Source organism: Strongylocentrotus purpuratus, unplaced genomic scaffold, assembly GCF_000002235.5.
Source record: "Strongylocentrotus purpuratus isolate Spur 01 unplaced genomic scaffold, Spur_5.0 spur5_scaffold_16, whole genome shotgun sequence".
Classification (NCBI taxonomy): domain Eukaryota; kingdom Metazoa; phylum Echinodermata; class Echinoidea; order Camarodonta; family Strongylocentrotidae; genus Strongylocentrotus; species Strongylocentrotus purpuratus.
This window is the reverse complement of record NW_022145601.1, coordinates 1,834,417-1,854,585: the sequence shown is the minus strand read 5'-3', so window position 1 is coordinate 1,854,585 and position 20,169 is coordinate 1,834,417. Positions and strand designations below refer to the sequence as shown.

The 20,169-nt window shown below is 41.0% G+C and overlaps 1 protein-coding gene across 1 annotated transcript in view; it reads left to right on the top strand.

The window, feature by feature from the left end:
- Nucleotides 1-18,923, top strand: part of LOC100891096 (E3 ubiquitin-protein ligase MIB2) — a 31,825-nt gene extending 12,902 nt beyond the window's left edge. The window contains exons 10-21 of the mRNA XM_030986526.1: nucleotides 118-293; nucleotides 903-1,054; nucleotides 1,764-1,920; nucleotides 3,760-3,914; nucleotides 11,307-11,436; nucleotides 12,299-12,514; nucleotides 13,200-13,375; nucleotides 14,239-14,477; nucleotides 15,345-15,522; nucleotides 16,538-16,670; nucleotides 17,369-17,482; nucleotides 17,807-18,923. Coding sequence (XP_030842386.1) covers nucleotides 118-293; nucleotides 903-1,054; nucleotides 1,764-1,920; nucleotides 3,760-3,914; nucleotides 11,307-11,436; nucleotides 12,299-12,514; nucleotides 13,200-13,375; nucleotides 14,239-14,477; nucleotides 15,345-15,522; nucleotides 16,538-16,670; nucleotides 17,369-17,482; nucleotides 17,807-18,214 — 2,234 coding nt within the window. The 3' untranslated portion in view covers nucleotides 18,215-18,923. The remainder of the gene's footprint in view (nucleotides 1-117; nucleotides 294-902; nucleotides 1,055-1,763; nucleotides 1,921-3,759; nucleotides 3,915-11,306; nucleotides 11,437-12,298; nucleotides 12,515-13,199; nucleotides 13,376-14,238; nucleotides 14,478-15,344; nucleotides 15,523-16,537; nucleotides 16,671-17,368; nucleotides 17,483-17,806) is intronic.
- Nucleotides 18,924-20,169: the final 1,246 nt, after the last annotated feature.

The window sequence follows — 20,169 nt, the reverse complement described above, 5'->3', positions numbered from 1 at the left end:
CTGAATCCAATGACTCTGGTGTATAATAGTTACAATGTAGAATGCGTAGGAACATAGTATTAGGTTCCATACAAATGTTATCATTGTTATTATTGTTATCTTCTATCACTGATCCAGATGGAAGTGGACAAGCTGAAATGCTCAAAGCCTTGCTATCACTACTCAAGACAAAAGCTGGCAGCTTATTAGATAGTGATTCAGACGAAGGAGGTGAAGAATCTCAACTGATCAAGGCCGCTAAGAGAGGCAATGTTGAACGTGTTGTGGAGATTCTATCCACATCGCCAGAAAAGGTAATCCCGTTTTACTTCAAATAATTAAAATACAAACACTCTTGAGACATTAAACTTTTGTGAGTATACTGTTGGAAGTTTCGTTGCAAGAAAGTTTCATGAAAGGTAAATGTTGTCTGTTTTTATGTAATTTTAATATTTCAAGGCATGAAACTTTTGTGAATCTTGCCCACTCACGAAATGCATGACAGTGTCATCCACTTGACAGTTTCGTAATTGCTTTCCAAAATGTCCTTTAATATGGAGTTGAACTTCTACATGTTCATTGCACAGTTCCCAGTAGAAGTTTTGGAACACAGTTCTAAGCTGCTTCATTGATATGGAATGTATCTTGTTGCTCATCGAATCCTTTAAAGGCAGGCATCGTGGTATATTGTTGAAGGCTCATGACTATCATACACATTTTAATAATCCTATTTTGATCCTTGCTCAATGCTTGAATCCTTGGACATGGTGTTTTCCCAAATTTGTCCCCTCAAGACAAGTGAATTAAATGCGTAATGCTTGGGTAATGATGATTGCGGGGCCACTGGGAAGAGCCATATTAATATTGATGAGGCTACCGTACTAGGTAAATAACTCTGTACTATCATGCTTATGATATTACAGGCAAATGCAAAAATTGGTGGGAAGACTGCTCTACACATGGCAGCTGCCTATGGTCATCTTGAAGTAATCCAGGCACTTCTGGAGTCAGGGGCTGAGATAGATATCACCACTGATGATAGTGGGAGCACACCACTTCATTTCTCTGTCGAAGGGTAAGTCACGTGACAGGTAGTGATCTGATATTTGCTCCAGCAACCATCGCTATGGTGACAAATGCTCTGACAATTTCTTGTTGAAAGTAAAGTTATATGGCTTGCCAAAAAAAAAAAAATGTTTTGTTTACATGTAGATAAAAGGAAAATGTGGGTAACTGTTAATGGTCCTGTGCAAATTCAACAAGACTGTACTTTTTAGACACAGAAATGTGAGACGTATTACAATTCTCATCATCGTAACAAAAACGTTGCAGTGCTGCCAAGTCATATCTGCACGAGACATTAGGGTTACGGTTGTGTTTGGGTTTTAGGTAAGGCTTAGCTTATTAAGTGTTTGTTTCAGGGTTAGTTCAGTTAGTATAGGAAGTTACTGCAGAGAGATTGGAGCATGTGTTTTACAAATTTGACAGATACATGTATGATGTGATATACAATATAATAATAATAATAATAATAATAGTGGGTTCTTGTATAGTGCTCATGTCTGTCAAACTTGACACTCCTGGCGCTCCCGATTATTACCCTGGCTTTAGCACGGCTGCCATTATGGTGCTCTAGCATTTCAAGGAATTAATTCCTGCCAGGTACCATATGCAGCCAAAATAAATTTAAAAGCACATTTCAATATTTTTTAGTATATGTGGAATGTCTAGTAAATGGTGTACAAAGTAGGCAAATGTGTGTTTTACTCTTAAACCTACTACAGGGATGAACCCGCTATCACAAAGTATTTGATTGGTAAAGGAGCAGATATAAACAGAGGTAATGATAACGGACGAAGAGCGATTCATCAAGCAGCTCACAAAGGGTTTGTTGACTGTGCAAGGGTCTTGATTAATCTTGGATGTGATGTTAATGTACAGGTATGTATGAACTTGGCCATTATTATCATAGGTGTGAGAGTGATCTAATAAAGAAGGCTGCAGCCCATGAGACCAACAGCTCACGAGACTCACAATGTCAAGTCTAGTGAACTTTCTAAAGAGATCCTTAAGGCCCTTGAGACTGACAGCCCACAACTTTTTTTGAGGGTCGACCAAATTGATATTGTTGGTCTTGTGGGCTGTCATTCTTGTTGGTCATTGATGCCATGGGCTGTCGGTCTCATGGCTATAGGTTTTATTTGGATGCCAAGATAAAGGTATTGTGTGGAATAATGAGAGGTATATTGTCCAAAGGGACTTTGTCAACTGGATGACCCCAAACATGCATGTACAAAATTCTCCATACAGAATATCAGCAATGTAAACATGATTCAAAATATTACAATAATAGGGTAATGCAAATTAAAGGTAAATTTATTTCAGAAATTAAAAATGAAGTATTTGGTTTTTCTGTTAAAATAAGCGAATTGGCTCAAGAGTGGGGAATATCAGAATTAGGAAATAGAGCTAAAAACTGTTCATGCAGGTGAAATAAAATTTGGATGCATACAAAGATAAGCACAGTAAACGATAAAAGATTACAGCTAATGAAAAGATTGGTTAAATGTTAAAAGGTTTAACAAAAGTTGATGTTCCAAAATTCAAAGTAATTGGCAAAATTAAATAATTGAGGAAGGGAGGGGGTAAATTGTATGGGAGTAGTCATCCTGATCATGAAATAATTTGCAGTTATGAAACGGGGCCACACCGGATAGGGGGGCTGGTGGTCGCCTAGCTACCTCCTCACCTTGGCTCGCTCCAAGAATATGACGACGGTGAATGAAGATTCAGACAAGAGTTTATACGGTTGAGAAGACTTTATAACTTGAAATCAAAAGCACACTTCAAAATAAATTAAATACACAACAAAAACGTATCACTAGGCTGGGCGACTGTCACTTTTGAGCTCTAGCAACACATGACATGAAATAAAAAAATGGCAGCAACGAAACCTGTCAAATTAAGAACTGCTAAAAAAGAACTGCCCACCACTAGCTACAAGGCCCTATCATTTTTAAACCTTCCAAAGAAACCAACATGGACAAAAGCCCCAACTCTAAAATGAAAGGCCTATCACCATGACGCAATGCGTCAGACTCATCCCTTCAGTATATTAACCCGTGTAAAAATAAGACTCAATTAATTTCCCAATTATATCTCCAAACTCGAGTTCTCAGGCCCACCACATTTCTTCTACACTTTAAGACGCACAGACTCTTAATTCTGCTCTCTATCACCATTATCTCTCTGCTTATTTATTGCCTCCAACTCCCCCCTCGCAACCCAAACTCCTCTCTCGCATAACTCACACTCTCACATGATCTAGCTCTTTCAAAAATCGAAGAACGTTGGTGAACCGGAAAATATCAAGACTGGAATTAATTGGGAAGAGAACAAACATTCATTGCAGCTGAAATGTCTATTATTTCCAGCAAAACAACTATTATCATTTAGAATGTTACAAACTGACTCAGAAGAACTGGCAACTGAAAATAACTTGCTACGAAATGTGAATAGTGCAAAAAGGCAAACAAACTTTTTATCAAAACAAAAACAAATCACAAATTTTGACCCCGCTTCAGTTAGTATATCTCTTTTAGAGTTTAACTAGCATGTCATTGAATTCACTCACTTTGGCGATAACTGAAAGTTTTTATACTCCTTATACTATTGCAGATGTTAGGAATCATGCCTATCGTACAAGGCAATCAATTATGAACATAGAAGAATTGAAATTATGACATTAATGCTACATAACTTCCATTAATTTGATAAAAGGATACAGAGGAAGATACTCCCCTCCATGACGCTATAATCAAGAGCAGGATAGATGTCATCGAACTATTGGTGAAAGTTCCAAACCTTGATGTGACTCTGGCTAACAAGAGAGAGTTGACACCTCTACAGTTGGCAGCTGGCCTTGACAAACCAGAGTAAGTACCCCCCCCCCTCCCGTCGGATCACTTCATATAAATTTGGAGCATCAATTCCATTGTGTCACTCAATTAGCAAAGGCAGGCATAATTACATCTTCTTGATTGAGCCAGGGTTGTGATGCGGTCAAGAGTAAGATTTTGATTTGTCCTGAGCTTGCTAAGCTCTGGGGACATTTGTCCTTGTCTTTACTTTGTCAATGAGATCAGTTTATGATTCTATTTTAGGTTACGTTTAGGGTCAAGATGAAGTATAATATTAAGGTCTTTCAGGTCCGAAGGTATTGTAACGAAATCGTTATTTACTTTACCTAGCCTTTAGAGGGCGTTAGTTATTGTAATTGTTTATTGTTATTGTAGATGTCGCTATGGTTACGTCGCGCACTGCGATGCGCGTACGTGGGGTTAATCTTGTGGGGAGTTGGTGTTGAGCTGCCGTAGAAGGAAGTTGTGCCTTAATTTGTTTGGAAGTTCAGATTATTAAAGTTCTTGGAAACATTACTTGATCTGTAAGTGCATATTATTTCCTGTGTTGGTAACTTAATTTAGTTAAGTGATTGTAAGCTGATCTGAGAGTGTCTGTTGCACAATATATTTTTGTGAGAACGTCGAGTACAGAGAAAGAGCGGGTTCTGACTGAAGAAGTGACGCTACCCAGAGAGTGAGAGACCCGTTTTCGTTACATTGGTGGCTAGCGGTGGGTTTAAAACAGACACGAGACACGGTACTCGATCAGCATACGGCAGAGCTGATTATCAAAAATAAGGTTAATCGAGCATTAGCTCGACACGGCAACTCCTCACCGGCTTCAACACGGTGGTCTATAGCACCTCACCGCTACAACACGGCGGTCCATAGCGCCTCACCGCTTCAACACAGCGTTCCATAGCACCTCACCGCTACAACACGGCAGTCTATAGCACCTCACTGCTTCAACACAGTTGTCTATAGCACCTCACCGCTTCAACACAGCGCTCTATAGCACCTCACCGCTACAACACGGCGGTCTATAGCACCTCACCGCTACAACACGGCAGTCTATAGCACCTCACCGCTACAACACAGCGTTCTATAGCACCTCACTGCTTCAACACAGTGGTCTATAGCGCCTCACCGCTACAACACAGCGCTCTATAGCACCTCACTGCTACGACATAGGGCTGATAGCGCCTCATCGCTTCAACACATCACTCTGTGGCGCCTCCACACAACAACGACGTAGAAAGCATCAGTGTTTGGAAGAAACATTGTGGTATGGCTTCTCAGAGACTGACTATAGAGGACGAGGTAGAAGTCCTTGCAGCAGAAGTGCAGCGAGGCGACGAAGATCTACGTCGGTCCAAGACAGAGATTCAGTCATTATTAGAACAGAATGAGCTTCTCAGACTGCAGGTAAGAAGGCTGCATATCGATCAGTCTCCTGTAAGTTTCCCTAACCAGTCCCAGAGTGGAACGCCACCCACTGCTGGTAGACGGGAACATGAGTCAACGGAGACTCATGCGACCACAATGAATGATAACTTGCTGGTCAATCCCAAGGGACCTGAATCACCAATGCATGGATGCCTAGAGGATCAAACGCAAGTGAAGGTGGCACACGAGCAGACTGCAGCTGCTGAGGCGAAGGGACTTCATGCTGCACAGTGGTCTCCAAGTAAAACATCAACAGCCGTTCGTCGGGCAGATGGGCTACGAACAGGCTTCTTACATAGGCAAGATTTGGATGCTTCAGATGTTCTTGCATCAATTCCTCACTACCAGCGACACAGGAGCGAAGTTCCAGGGGTACGGTCACCTGTTACACTGTCTAAGCCAAATGTATCGCCCGACAAATTCGATGGGAGGACACCTTGGAGGGATTACCTCAGCCATTTTGAAGCCTGCAAGGTCGCCAATAACTGGGGTGATGACCAGGCAAAGGTTTTCCTAGCAGCAAGTCTGAGGGGATCAGCACTGAAGATCTTGGGCAGCAAGGCAGCTGACACTTCTCGGATCGCATACCAAGACCTGGTAGTTCTTCTAGAGAAGAGATTTGGCCCAGGCCAGTTGGCAGAGAACTTCCTCCTTGAACTGCGTTACAGACGCCAAGGGCCCAGAGAGACCCTCCAGGAACTGGGTCAGGCCATACGGGAGTTATCCATGTTGGCATACCCGGAACTTACTGAAGAAGCCCAGGATCGGTTGGCAAGGACACACTTTGCAGAGGCGATTGAGGACCAATCCATCAGGGAAGGGGTCTTTCGATCTAAGCCAACAACTATGGATGAAGCCATCCAGGCGGCCTTGGCAACTGATAATTTTTTCAGACTCGAGGAACAACGGTCTGGCAGGAGGCAGAAGCAGGCAAGGGCCGTTGACACTGATTCAGCAGCTACGATCAATGAAATCTGGAGAGAGCTGAAGAGAATAGATGAGAGAATCGCCAAACAGGAACGACCCATCAAGTCAGAAGAATTCAGACGGGAGAGACCCAACTCGTACAGGCGGAGAACACCAACAGCCACAGATGAATGCTACAAGTGTCATGAGAAGGGGCATTTTAGGCGTAACTGCCCTCACGCAAGAGAATACAGGAGGCCTTCGGGAAACGGGGCTCAGCCAACCCAGAGGCCCGAGGGGAGGCTGGACGGACACCAGGGCATGTAACTGACACACCTCCATCTCCTCGAGAATATCCTTCAAGGAATTACATATCTGATAAAGCACGACGTGGTCTTTTTGCTGAAGTGGAGATAAGGGGAATCAAAGCAAGGTTGTTGGTAGATTCAGGTGCCACCGATACCATTTTATCTTCATCCGTGTACTATCGGATACATTCAACTAATAGGCCAGACTTGACAGAAGTGGGAGTTCGCAATGCAGATGGCAGTAGCATGGAAACGCTAGGTAGTGCATGGTTAGAGCTTGGTGTAGGAACATGCATCTTTCCACTAGAAGTAGTCTTCGGCAATACCGACCAGGTAGATGGGCTACTTGGGCTGGACTTCATGGAACCAAATGGGTGTATTATCGATCTGAAGACAAAGGAACTGCGGCTCAAGGGAGAGAGAATCAAATGTACGGATGCACGAGGAGTTTCATTTAGCTCCAGAGTATTGATAGGGGCAACTACAAGGGTGCCACCAGGTCATGAGGTTATTGTTCCAGGCTACACGACAGGGCTGCAAGATGGGACAGGTCTAGGTCTCATTGAACCTGCGGAGAGTAGCGAGCTCCTGAACAAAGGCATCATCGTTGCACGGGTAGTTGTAGAAAGGACGGAAACAACCCTCCCTGTTCGAGTCTTCAACCCAGGAAAGAAGGCATGCGTAATTCGCAGAGGTACACTTGCCGGCCATCTAACACCCATCAGCGGGGAGGACATTGAAGAAATTCCAGGAACTCAAGAAGCGGCTGTACCAATCGCCTATCTTAGCATACCCAGACCCAGAACAGGATTATATCCTGGATACGGATGCTAGTAATGAGGGGATAGGGGCTGTCCTATCTCAAGTGGTAGATGGAAAGGAACGAGTCATATCATATGCTAGCAGAGCTCTGAACAAAGCAGAGAAGAACTATTGCGTTACCAGAAAGGAGTTGCTCGCCGTCGTAGAATTTTTGAAGAAATTCCGACAGTACTTGTATGGGCAGAAGACTACGGTCAGGACGGACCATGGAGCATTGCGATGGCTTCTGAATTTCAAAGATCCGCAAGGGCAGATGGCCCGCTGGCTTCAAGTGATAGCTGAGTATGATATCGAAATCATACACCGAGCTGGTCGCTCGCATGCCAATGCAGATAGTTTGTCAAGACGGCCTTGTCCCCAGTGTAAACGGGATGTTGAGGAGTCTGCAGGCTTCGAAGTCCAAGCAGGACCTGGAAATGGCCGTGCAGAGGTAAATGCAGTTACCCTAGCACCAAGTATCACCAATGCACACCTGAACCAAGAACAAACTGAAGATTCATCAATCAAGTGGATCTTGAACGGCAAACAACAATCAAAAGACAGGCCTGAATGGTCTTCAATGGCATCAAAGTCTAGTGTCGAAAAGTCTTACTGGAGAATGTGGGATCAACTAGCTGTCAAGCAAGGAGTTCTTCACCGAAAGTGGGAATGTGATCAAGGTCAGAAGATCACTTGGCATGTTGTCCTCCCAACCAAACTTCGGTCAGAAGTCGTGAAAGAGTTGCATGGTGGGAAGTCCAGCGGACATCTAGGGATGAACAAAACCATAGCCAAAGTTCGCATGAGATTCTACTGGTACGGAATGGATGCAGACATACGGTCCGTAGTTCGACAATGCAACGTCTGTGCCTCCAAGAAGTCACCAGCTAAGAAACGGAGGGCCCCCTTGCAACAAGATACGGTAGGAATGCCGATGGAGCGTGTCGCCATGGACGTAGTTGGACCGCTACCCGAGACGGAGAGAGGGAACAAGTACATTCTGGTTGTAGGGGACTATTTTAGCAAGTGGATGGAGGCCTACCCAATACCAGATCAAACCGCTGTAACGGTTGCAGACAAGTTTGTAAACGAGTTTGTTTGTAGGTTTGGTGTTCCTGAAGTATTGCATTCGGATCAGGGCCGGAATTTCGAGTCTCGCGTCTTTAAGGAAATGTGCGGCATCCTTGGCATTCACAAGACACGCACCACCCCATACAACCCAAAGTCCGATGGACTCGTTGAACGGTTTAATGGCACTCTGCTCAACATGATCTCAATGATGATTGAACCCCATAAGCGACAACGAGATTGGGACGAGAAGTTGGCGATCGCAGTGTTTGCCTACCGTAGTGCTCCCCAAGACTCCACAAGGGAGACACCTAATATGCTGATGTTAGGGCGGGAAGTGCATTTGCCAATAGACCTGACCACAGAGGCTCTAGAGGACCCCGAGGAGCATGATATTGAGACAGACTACGCATACACCTTGAGGCAACGCATGCGGGAAGCTCACGAAAGGGCCCGTAAGAACTGCACTGAAAGTGCTAGGCGGCAGAAAAAGGATTATGACTCCAAGGCAGGGGGTAGTCCTTTGGCAGTGGGCGACTTTGTGTGGCTCTACAACAAGGCAAAGACCAAAGGCTTGTCCCCGAAGCTCCAGAGGAGGTGGGAGGGCCCTTACTTGTTAATTCGGCAATTGTCAGATGTTACTTGCCGAATACAGGCGAAGAGAAATGGAAAGATGAAGGTGGTCCATGTTGACAGGTTGAAGCCGTACAAGGGGGAACCTCTTCAATCCTGGTTAGAAGCAAGTGAAAACAGGGACGCTCACGGAAATGAGCAGGAGGCTCCTAGCCAACTGACACAGCATATGGACATCGAGGACTTGAACAGGGAAGTTTCCCAGCCTGTCACACCCCCTGTTCCGGCACCACGAAAAGTTCCGGTCCCACCCCCTAGAAGAAATCCGTCAAGGAAAAGAAACGAGCCTATCCGCTACAGTTATTAATTAGATAGTTAACCCATTGCAACTATATTATCTGTGATGAATGATAATCCAGATGATCTCGATTTTGTGTTAACCTGATGTCCTCTGTGTCGATTCTCTTACAGTAAGCCAGTATGCGACATTCCAGGGGGAACGTGAAGTGCTATTCTTGCGGTCATTACTTCTCCCACAAGAGAAGTTTGGAGAGACACATTCAAGAGAGACATCGAAGAAGGGAGGAACACAAATGCAGAGGGTGCGACAAGTCTTTTTTTAGGAAGGACAACCTGACGAGGCACGTACAGAGTCGACACGAGGGGAAGACAACAGAAGACAAGCGGCAAGACGCGCCTGTGGTAACCCCTGTAGCAGCAGGTGAGCTGAGTATTCATGCTTCGAAGGAAACACTCTCTTCAGAGAACGGGAATGCATCGAGGCCGACCGGTAAAGATCTCAGCATGCTGTAAAAGGAGAGGGAAAGTGAGACCTCGTCGGTATCGTCAGAATCAGAAGCTGAGGTGGAGGACTGCCCAACCCCAACGTTTCGGAAGATCCAGATGGGAAGGCCAATGCAGGGGTTGGATCTACGACGCACTGTTCCGGGCACCCCTCTGCAGGTAGAAGAGAGGTCTTCCTCAACACAGTTCTCGGGGGGCAAGAAGCTCTTTCAGGAGGAAAAGGTACGAGAGTACAGCGTTGTTTTCCTGCATGGGTGTGAGAAGGAAAGTTCGCCGGCGCCTACAAAGTTGCATCACCTCGCATCGGATCAGTCGCTAGGTTCTCCGATGTCCGTACAGGAGCTGGAAAGGGCCCTGGTCGGCCGGGTTAACAGCATTACTGAAGTCACCACAAGACGATCTTTTTGTGACGGGATTCTGGTAGTGGAGGAAGAGATCAGGACCAATTACAGTATTAACTTGAAGGCTGGAGCAATCTTACCAGAAGTTTAACTCATACATGTATATCAATTCAGCTATCATTAATATTGCAATTACTTGGAAACCTGTTTTCTTGTATGTATTTTATGCTGCAATTGAAGTTCATGGCGGAACTCATTTATATTCCTCTTATAGTGATTAAATTTTCCTTACATGTAATTATTGCTATACGTGAAAGTATTCCAGCGGATTTTTCGGCCTTTAATTGCAAAAATGTATTTATAGATGTTGTTCGCAGGACAGAATGATTAATTGAAAAAAAAATGTATAAAAGTTTTATCTATGTAATTTTGCCTCATTCTTGCCAAAAGCATGTATTAAGACGATTTTGTGTTTTTGGTCAGAGGACTGCCCAGACTTGGGGCGGGGTAGTGTAACGAAATCGTTATTTACTTTACCTAGCCTTTAGAGGGCGTTAGTTATTGTAATTGTTTATTGTTATTGTAGATGTCGCTATGGTTACGTCGCGCACTGCGATGCGCGTACGTGGGGTTAATCTTGTGGGGAGTTGGTGTTGAGCTGCCGTAGAAGGAAGTTGTGCCTTAATTTGTTTGGAAGTTCAGATTATTAAAGTTCTTGGAAACATTACTTGATCTGTAAGTGCATATTATTTCCTGTGTTGGTAACTTAATTTAGTTAAGTGATTGTAAGCTGATCTGAGAGTGTCTGTTGCACAATATATTTTTGTGAGAACGTCGAGTACAGAGAAAGAGCGGGTTCTGACTGAAGAAGTGACGCTACCCAGAGAGTGAGAGACCCGTTTTCGTTACAGTATTATCATAAATTGACTGCTGAATAATTTTGGCCAAAGCATCTGTCGTACAATGGGCATTGTATACTTTTTCTGAAAGGAGGCAAAACCATTTGACAAGTTATCTTGATGTAAATGCAAGGGGCCTGGGGAAGGTTGTGGTCACTCATGTTTATGCATAACAAGGATTATTAGGAGAGGGATTACAACCATTAACTTGAATTCATAATTATGAACATTTCCTGTCTGATCTTAAATATTTTCATTTTCTTTTATTATTCATTTTAGAGCTGCTGAGTTAATTGCACAGAGTTGCCCTCAATCTATTGTTGTTGCAAGGGACGACGGTCACACCATATTGCATATCTGTGCAGTCAATAACCATGTAGAAGTCATGAAGGTTATTATGTCTGTAAAGGTAATTTACTAAGACTCTCAAGTACCCTAGGCTAGCAAAATGTTGAACTTAACACTTCTGTTGCCTTCTCTGTACCCTCTCTACATGGTCACTACTTTGTCATACATGCAATGTTGCACAAAACAGAAGGCAAAAATTGACTGAAGGATTGCCTTGTGCAACAAAATGGCTTAATTTACAAAGTTACCAATTTAATTCCGGTCTTGATTATAGCTCCATGACAACTCACAGTATAGATTAAATTTGCACTGGAAACAGTTACAAGTAATGTGATGCCTTTGCTATAAAGTTACGTTTTTCAACAATTATGCATTTGGATTTAAGGTATGACTTTACATAGTTTTATTTCGTAGTAAGCTACCAGATAAGTATGAAACATGAAAGCAAATTTTAATGTCTAAGAAAAAACATTTCCCCCTCTCTATGCAGCTTATTCTAATTTTCCATGTTTATGTACTTCTAATTTTAAAATGTAGTGGATTTGATTAGATATATGACAGGTGGATATCTGTATGGTATGGTGAATGTGTAGATACATGTAAATGAAAGTCCATTTTATTTGTCTAGTACAAGCTCGTGTAGGCTATCAATATAAGAGACACTTATATTATGCAATGTAAATCTCTTGTTTTAACCTGATGACTAAAATTGTCTAATTCCCATATAGGCCTAATACAGGGGCCTCACAGTTTCTGTAGGAAATGGGTGAAGCATGTCGAACAGTCTTCTATATCTCAGTTAACGCAGATATTACATGAAATCCAATTAAGCTAAATCAAGCTCTTATTTAGATATGGATGAAATTGAATTATCTATTACAATAACCAAATAATGAAAGTTATTTATTTTGTGCTCATGGAAGGATCATGGATTAGATGTAAATGCTAAGAACGTGAAAGCAGATACTGCACTACACCTGGCTGCTTATAAAGGACAATCCCACAGCATAGAGTTTCTGGTGTCACAGGGTGCTGATATCAATCTCCAAGGTGAAGATGATCATACTGCCCTGCACCTCCTTGCCAACACTGCAGCGAAAGATCCAAGTGATATCAAAGACACTCCTACACTGAGGAAGGTATGTCCACGTGTGTGTGCGCCAAGTGATAAGAGTAGGAGTGTCTCATAGACATAATAGAAGCCCATGGTGTTCAACAATAGATATACATTTGGTACAGAGATTAAATTCCCTAAAAGTAACATTATTGAGCCGCTTATTTTATGTCACTTCCATGACCTTGTTTGTTTTGAATTCCCTAATGGAGAGATATACAAGGATGAATGACATTCATTTGATATCCAGACAAAAATATTTTGAGACACATCACTTTAATTGCTAGGGTTAACTCCCTACTGCTATCACCATTTGTATGAAGGAGTATGTATCATCAGTCATTTGTATTACTAGGATTAATATCCCACCGCTGCCACCATTAAATGAAGGAGTTCAAAGCAACATTCAGTTTGACTACTATGGTTCATATACATTCACCGATAGCAACTGACTCCATTTCGTAGTTATTAAATAAAAGATCATGCGATTATAGTTTGATTCCATGATTTTGATGGTCATTAATTTGGAGGAATCTCGATAAACATCTTTTCTGAAGCTACTTGTTAGCCTACCTTCCCCCAAATTATAACCAGTGGTTCTAGATTTTCAGATTTTCAGGTATCCTAACTTGGTATTCTAATTAAAAATATTTAATCACTCCACATTTGTGCAAAGATTAATTGTCTTGATGCTCTTTATTTTCTCCCAGATTCGCAAGCGCTTTAGAGGGTGTGGAGTTGATAACAGTGCTGCCGCTGCACTTTGCTACATGGTTCTTAAAGGAGCGCTCATAGACCTAGAGAATGTCCAATGTCGAACACCGCTATATTACATCAGGAATGCTGAGCTGAAGAAGACTGTGAAGAAGATTGCTCGTGAAAAGATGTAAGTAAATTTCCTTACCACTTTGGTTGCCTTATTTGCCTGTCTGCACAGTCGCTTGGTTGCCATACATGCAATTTTGCACAAAACAATAGGCAACAATTGGCAGAATGATTGCCTTGTGCAGCGCACTAGCTTTGCAAAATAACCCATATGTAGTCTTAAATAGCTCCAAGACAACCCTTGTATCACATTACACATAGAATTAAAGAAGATGTCAAAAATCATATGAAATCAAAACAATGTAATTTTAATTGTTCTTATTTTTGTTTTATACCAAGCATATATTCTGTCTACGTGATGCTCTTCATACCCCTCAAAAATGATGTTAATAAATATTTATTATTGTAATTCCTCTTAACTATTTTAAATTCTTTCTTGGCCAATTACATAATTTCTAGTCTCATCATATATTTTCTTTGTTCTATTAAATTTTTGAATCAATGGTTCTATTATCTGTTTAATGCCTTATTCACATCTCACCCTATACCCTTTTTTGGATCCTGTCTTCATTTCTTATCTAAAATAAATGATCTTACATAATAATCCTTTTTTGTCACCTTGCGTTTTTGACAATAGAACTTGTACCCTCGTCATTCGTGAAACTAGTGTACTTAAAATCATATTGTCTTCACTAATTCCTTCTTGTCCTCTGTCCTTCAACTTCTGTTTTCATTGAATAATCCTGACTTCAATTCTTATCTAAATAATCTTACATATGATAATTTCTAGTCACCTTGTATTTTTATTAAACAAAAGAATGTGTACCCTAGTTATTCTTGAATCTAGTGTACTTACGATTCTCTTCACTAATTGCTATGTCTTTATGTCTAGGATATTATGCATTTAATCAATACCTTTTTCAGATCTGATGATATGTCATCATGGGAGGACCTCGGGGAAGATGAGGATGTGAAGAAAGGACGCCTGAGCAGTAACTCCATTAGTGTTGATGAAGATGATATTATCGTAAAGCGAAACGATGGTTTGAGCGGTACTGATAAAGGCTCTCCAAGGCGGATAAGACAGGACTCAGCTGAGAATGAAAGTGAAGCTGAACGTTCTGCAGGAAACCAAAAGAAACCTGGCAAGCCAAAAATTGAAGGTAAAAATCTACATATGCACACTACACCATCTTACTACGAACCGATTTTGGAAGAACATGTGATAGCATTTTATTTGAACGTTTAAACATGTAAAAACTTAATGTCCAAGGAGCTGACTAGTCATTTGATTAATAGAATTTAAGTTTCAGGGGATTTCATGCTCCTTTTGAGGGGGAAAACTAAATCGGCTCAGAATCGTAGTAAGTCAGACCAGGAGTGCAGCAATTTGAAACCGATTCGACTTTTATACTGACTTCAAGAGATAAATACAATCAAATATAAATAAATAAATAAAAATAAATAACCAGACTATAGATGTCAAAGATTTGTGGTTCAAATCCAAACTCGGCACAAATCAACATTCTACACAGATGTAAATGGATATCTGATGAAATTAAGTACAGTTACTTAGATGGCTTTGCTACACCCAGGGTAATAATATCTGAGCACCATTATTAAAGCCATTATGATTATGCATTTAATTATGTACTATAATTATGCACTACTAAGTAGAGGTGTTCTGGTGTGGTGGGTAAGTCTCCAGATTATAGACCAGAAGGTTAGGGGTGTGAATCCCTGCTGCAGCATTGACATACATTGGCGAGGCATTAATCTACATTTGCCACACTTGATCCAGGTGTAAGAAACGGACATGTTTAAGGAATTATCCCTTGAATGGACGGGGAAATAATATCCAAAGTCCTTTGGAAGTGCATATAGACATTATTATAATGTGACATTTGCTGTACAACTAATGTTACTATTAGACCTAAAAACAGATCAGATTCTATATATTGATAGTGATTTATGCTTTATACATTAGATTGTGTATATGTACCGTATGATATCGATTTCTCTCATTTCAGTCTTCGATCTTGTGCACAAAATTGAAGTCTCTGACCTAGACATGGGTCCTGTGGTTGGGAAGGGGCAGTTTGGAGTGGTCCATCGAGCCTCATGGAGAGGGACTCCAGTGGCAGTCAAAAAGATCTCCATCATGGGTAGCAGAAAAGATGAAATTGAGAAGGAAGTCGCAATACACAGGTATCCAAATATATTACCATCACACATGTGTTGTTCGGATAGTCTCGAGTCTAATTCAAATTTCTAAGAAATTGATGGTCATGTACGTGGCACATCACCAACAAACTATAAAGGGAATCGTACAATCAAGTTCAAAAGGAAAATCTAGAGTGTTTTTTTTTCTGGTTTTTATGTGTCCGCAACAAAGTAGCAGGCGGCATTAATTATGTTGAGTTGTCAGTTCGTCCAAACGTCCCGTTCTTGTGATCGCGAACCAATTGATGGATTCCCACCAAATTTGGGTCGTATATGTATCTTGCAGAACTTATGAATTTATAAGATTTTGGGGTCACGAGGTCAAAGGTGGAAGCTAGGTCACAGGGCTAATTTTGTATGCAAATATAGCTTGTGATCGATGGATTACTATCAAACTCAGGACATGTATGTATCTTGCAGAGCTGATGAATTGATTAGATTTATGGGTCATGAGGCCAAGGATCAAAGGGTCATACATGTTTATGGAAAATAGCCTGTAAACACAATACCTGTTAACGGATTACAATCAAACTTAAAAATTGCTTCTGGTTTGGTTTGTAAAATTGCTCTATGGCAGAGGCATCATTTTCGAAAATCCATCTAGTTTGTAATTATTTAATCTAAACATTCGTGGTTTTATGTAATTTCTTACTCTCCCGTCAAGTATTTTAAGGGTATCTTGGAAGATCAGAAAGTCATTGTGGTTGGTCAGCATTACACATGTCTGCTATGCCTTCCTGGAATCGCAGAATGTACATCCATTATTCGGAAGCAAGCTTCAATTCGCTGACCGTGATAGAGACATGTCTGCAAAGTGGGACACAACCATTGATGTATTAAGCTATACATTAATCCAGAATATTATTATTGAAATATCATGCCTAACCTGGTAGGGTAGCGAGTATGTATACTCAGGACTTAGCTTTGTTGACCGGAGATATTTGGGATGAGAAATGGTCATCAAACTTTCTTTCTCCTCCATACTCTTCTCTCCATTAAGACGGGCATGTCATCCTAACATTGTTCAGATGATGGCTCTAGGATACCAGGGAAGAGAGGCTTTCCTGGTAATGCAGTTCATTGAAGGGCCAAGTTTACACACCATTATCTTTCCTGATAGGGATGACGTTAAGGTAATTGAATCAAGGGCTTCTAGGAAAACGTGGAGCTATAGGGAGGGGGGTGTTAAAGTAAGAAGCGGGGGTAATGGGCTAGTGGCTGGAAAATTCATCACATTTTAAAATGAATAACGGTACCAAACTACGTCCTGATTAAATGGATAAGTTTGAGCATCATTATTATTGCCAAAGTTAGAGAATGCCCAAGTGCAGTCTTGGTCATTCCAAGCAAGATACGGAGGAGGAGAGGGGGAGGATGTGGGGCTGGGAGCAGGGAAGACAACCATTAAAGTGGGTGATTGGTAGACTGGTTACCATTTAGTTCCCTGATTGTAAGTGCAAGTTCGGCCTCATTCACATATGGTGGGATAATTCTCAAAATAAAACTGCATCAATGAAATGTCCCAGTACCCTTTAAATTTTCAACTCAAAGGAAAATTCATAGGGGCCACAGCTGCACTCATCCTTTTCCACTAAAAATACCATTTATTTTCCTGAAATATTTGTTCCCTTACTGCGGTGATATTGTTAAGGTAGTTTACAACGTTATATGTGAGAATAGAGCTTTAGAAAACAATAATTTTCCCAGACATAGACATGTCAAGATCATATCAAAATCTTTAAAGTTCCTCACCGAGTTTGTCATATACAAATCATTCTGTACATTGTTCAAGTAGCCTTTTTCTTATTGCTTATTAATAATCAACTTGCAGGTTCCTCTAGACTGGGCCAAAAAGCTTCAGATATCTCGTGAGGTTCTCCAAGCCGTAACCTTCATGCATGCCTGTAACATCTTACATCTTGATATTAAGCCTGCCAATATTCTAGTAAGTACATGGATATAGCTAGCCATTTTAAAAGTAATTCAAGTTTATTGATGTATTCAATTCCATGGAAGGAGAATTAACCAATTGATGTGCTTCTCACACAACTGTACGTCTAATGCTTTTAAAGGGTGACTGTAAGGTCATGCTGAATGGGTCTACTAGGATTTCATGTATTTCTTGTGTGTCGATGCCGGGTAGGCTAAAACTGTGTAGAAAGAACATAGAAACATTCTGTCATATGTGTCTGTGATATTTTTATGAAAAGTTCAATGTTATCTAAGGGAATTCACCCATCATGACATATAGCGGTTTTTATTCTTTTAGGTGGAATCTGCAACACTTCGTCCCTACCTCTGTGACTTGGGCCTGGCCCACATCAAGAGCCGCAACCTTATGTCCCAATCCTCAGTCAATATGAGAGGCACACCGTGCTTCATGCCTCCAGAGGCACTTGGCGCAACGGAACCCGGTTACAGGCACTCCAACAAACATGACATCTGGTCGGTTGCAGGAACATTAGTGGAGCTGTACTCCATGAAGCGCCTGTGGGGAGACTCGATGAATCCTCTGGCCCTGATGGCTCGTATTTTTACAGGCCAGATGGGTAATCCTGAGTCTTTGACAGCTGTAGATCCTAAGGTTCAGAAGATCCTTGAACCATGCTTCAAACAGAAGCCAGAAAAGAGGCCACCAGCTTCTGATCTCCTGGATCAGTTCAATGACCTCACTTAATGGTAGTGTACAGAGTTTATAAAATGCAAAAAGTAATCATTTTCTTTGTTTTGAAAATAACAATAATAAACATAATAATGTTATACATTTTCCTAGCACACATATCCACCAAACATGGTGCTCAAGGCGTTCCAATATTATCCTGGCTGTACAGAGTAGTTATAATACCAATTTCGGTACTCACATTATTCAATAAATTCCATATTACTGGTCTCTGTTGAATACCTGGGTGGAGAGTGAAAAATGTAGATTCATCTCTTGCCTAGTGCTGCCCTGGGATCAAACACACAACCATCGCATCTCCGGACAAATTTGACTGGAGAATCATAGATAAATTCATAAAGGAAAGCGCAGATCCTTAGACAACTTCACTCTTCAATGCCTGCTAGAAAAATGAAGCGTGAAAGAGATATTTTTGTACAAAGCAATGGCTACGATAGATGTTTTTGTGACAGCTGGTGGGATAATGAATATCTCAATGATTCATGTACAATTGTTTTGAAGTGTTTTGTATTCTGACGCGTCTCAAAGTGATTTGGAACTCCCATAGGAACAAAACAAGTATTCATCAGTTCGTAAATATAACCAGACTTTTTAATAAGAGGCTGGCCATCTGAGGAGGAAGAACATCATGATTTGTTGCAACACAGTGATCTGTCTGCTTGAATGATTTAGTCTAATTTAATGTAAATGCTATTTGTAAATAGGAACTGGTAGTCCAGGCATAATTTGATATGACCTCCCACTAATTGCAACAGAAAATGTTTTGACTGTTTTGTGCTCTTGGAGGTGTCCATTATAACATATCAAAAGTCTTAAGGAATCCTGGTGGGGGAAAGTGCCATGGCGGCCATTTTTTCAAAATGGCCGCCATGTATAACTACTGTTGTACAATTCTAGAGATTACTTTTTAACAGCACCTCATTTTACCATGCGAAAGGTGTCATATGAAAGACATTTTAATTCCCTACAAGGTGATACCTCATTCAATAGGTTTCGGGATGATTTACTTACCAATTTCGAGCCAAAAATGTGATTTTTTAACATTTTTTTCAAAAATATGAATTGCGCCAAAATACATATTTTTCCATATTTATTTGATTATTATGCTAACCGACTTGAAACTTGCTGAAAAACTGTTCAGCATCCTGGTTGATATCATATCCAAATTTCAAGTCTATTGCTTTATCAACTAAAAAGTTATAGCGCTCTAAAGTTGACACTTTGTTATGAGCCAAAATGGGAAATTTGGTTGCTAAGGGCTATCTTCTCCTTAGCAACGGTAATATATTGGCGTGAGAAATAGAATATATCACAAAAAATTGCTATCACCAGGCAGATGACTACTTTTATAGGAAGTATGATGTCAAATGATGCATTTTCATCCTATTTTAATGATAAATATCGCTTAGTTCCCGTTGCTATGGTAATAACATGCCTAGCAACCGATATAAAACACATATTATTGTTGTTAATCTAATATTTCCCATATCTCTGCTTCTAAATAACATAGAGTTTTGATTTTAAGTGCTAAACATGTATTTTCAGGAAGAAGGAATCAAATTAATTAAATTTTAATGAGCTAAACCTAGCCAAAAAGCCGAAACGGTAGCCATTTTTCAAAATGGCCGCCATAAACCTGATATTTCGCAATATCCCCGCTTCTAAATGACTTAGGGCTTTGATTTTCAGTGCCAAATATATATTTTCTGGGCCTAGGAATCCTTTGAAACACATTTCAATGAGCTAAATCTGACCAAAAAGCCGAAATGGCAGCTATTCTCCAAAATGACTGCCATAAACCTGATAATTCCCAATATTTCTGCTTCTAAAGGCTTAGAATTTTAGTGCAAAACATACATTTTCTGGGGCTAGGAATCCAATGACACACATTTCAATAAGCTAAACCTGACCCAAAAGCATTATTCTGTGGATGTGTCAACTGTATAACATGG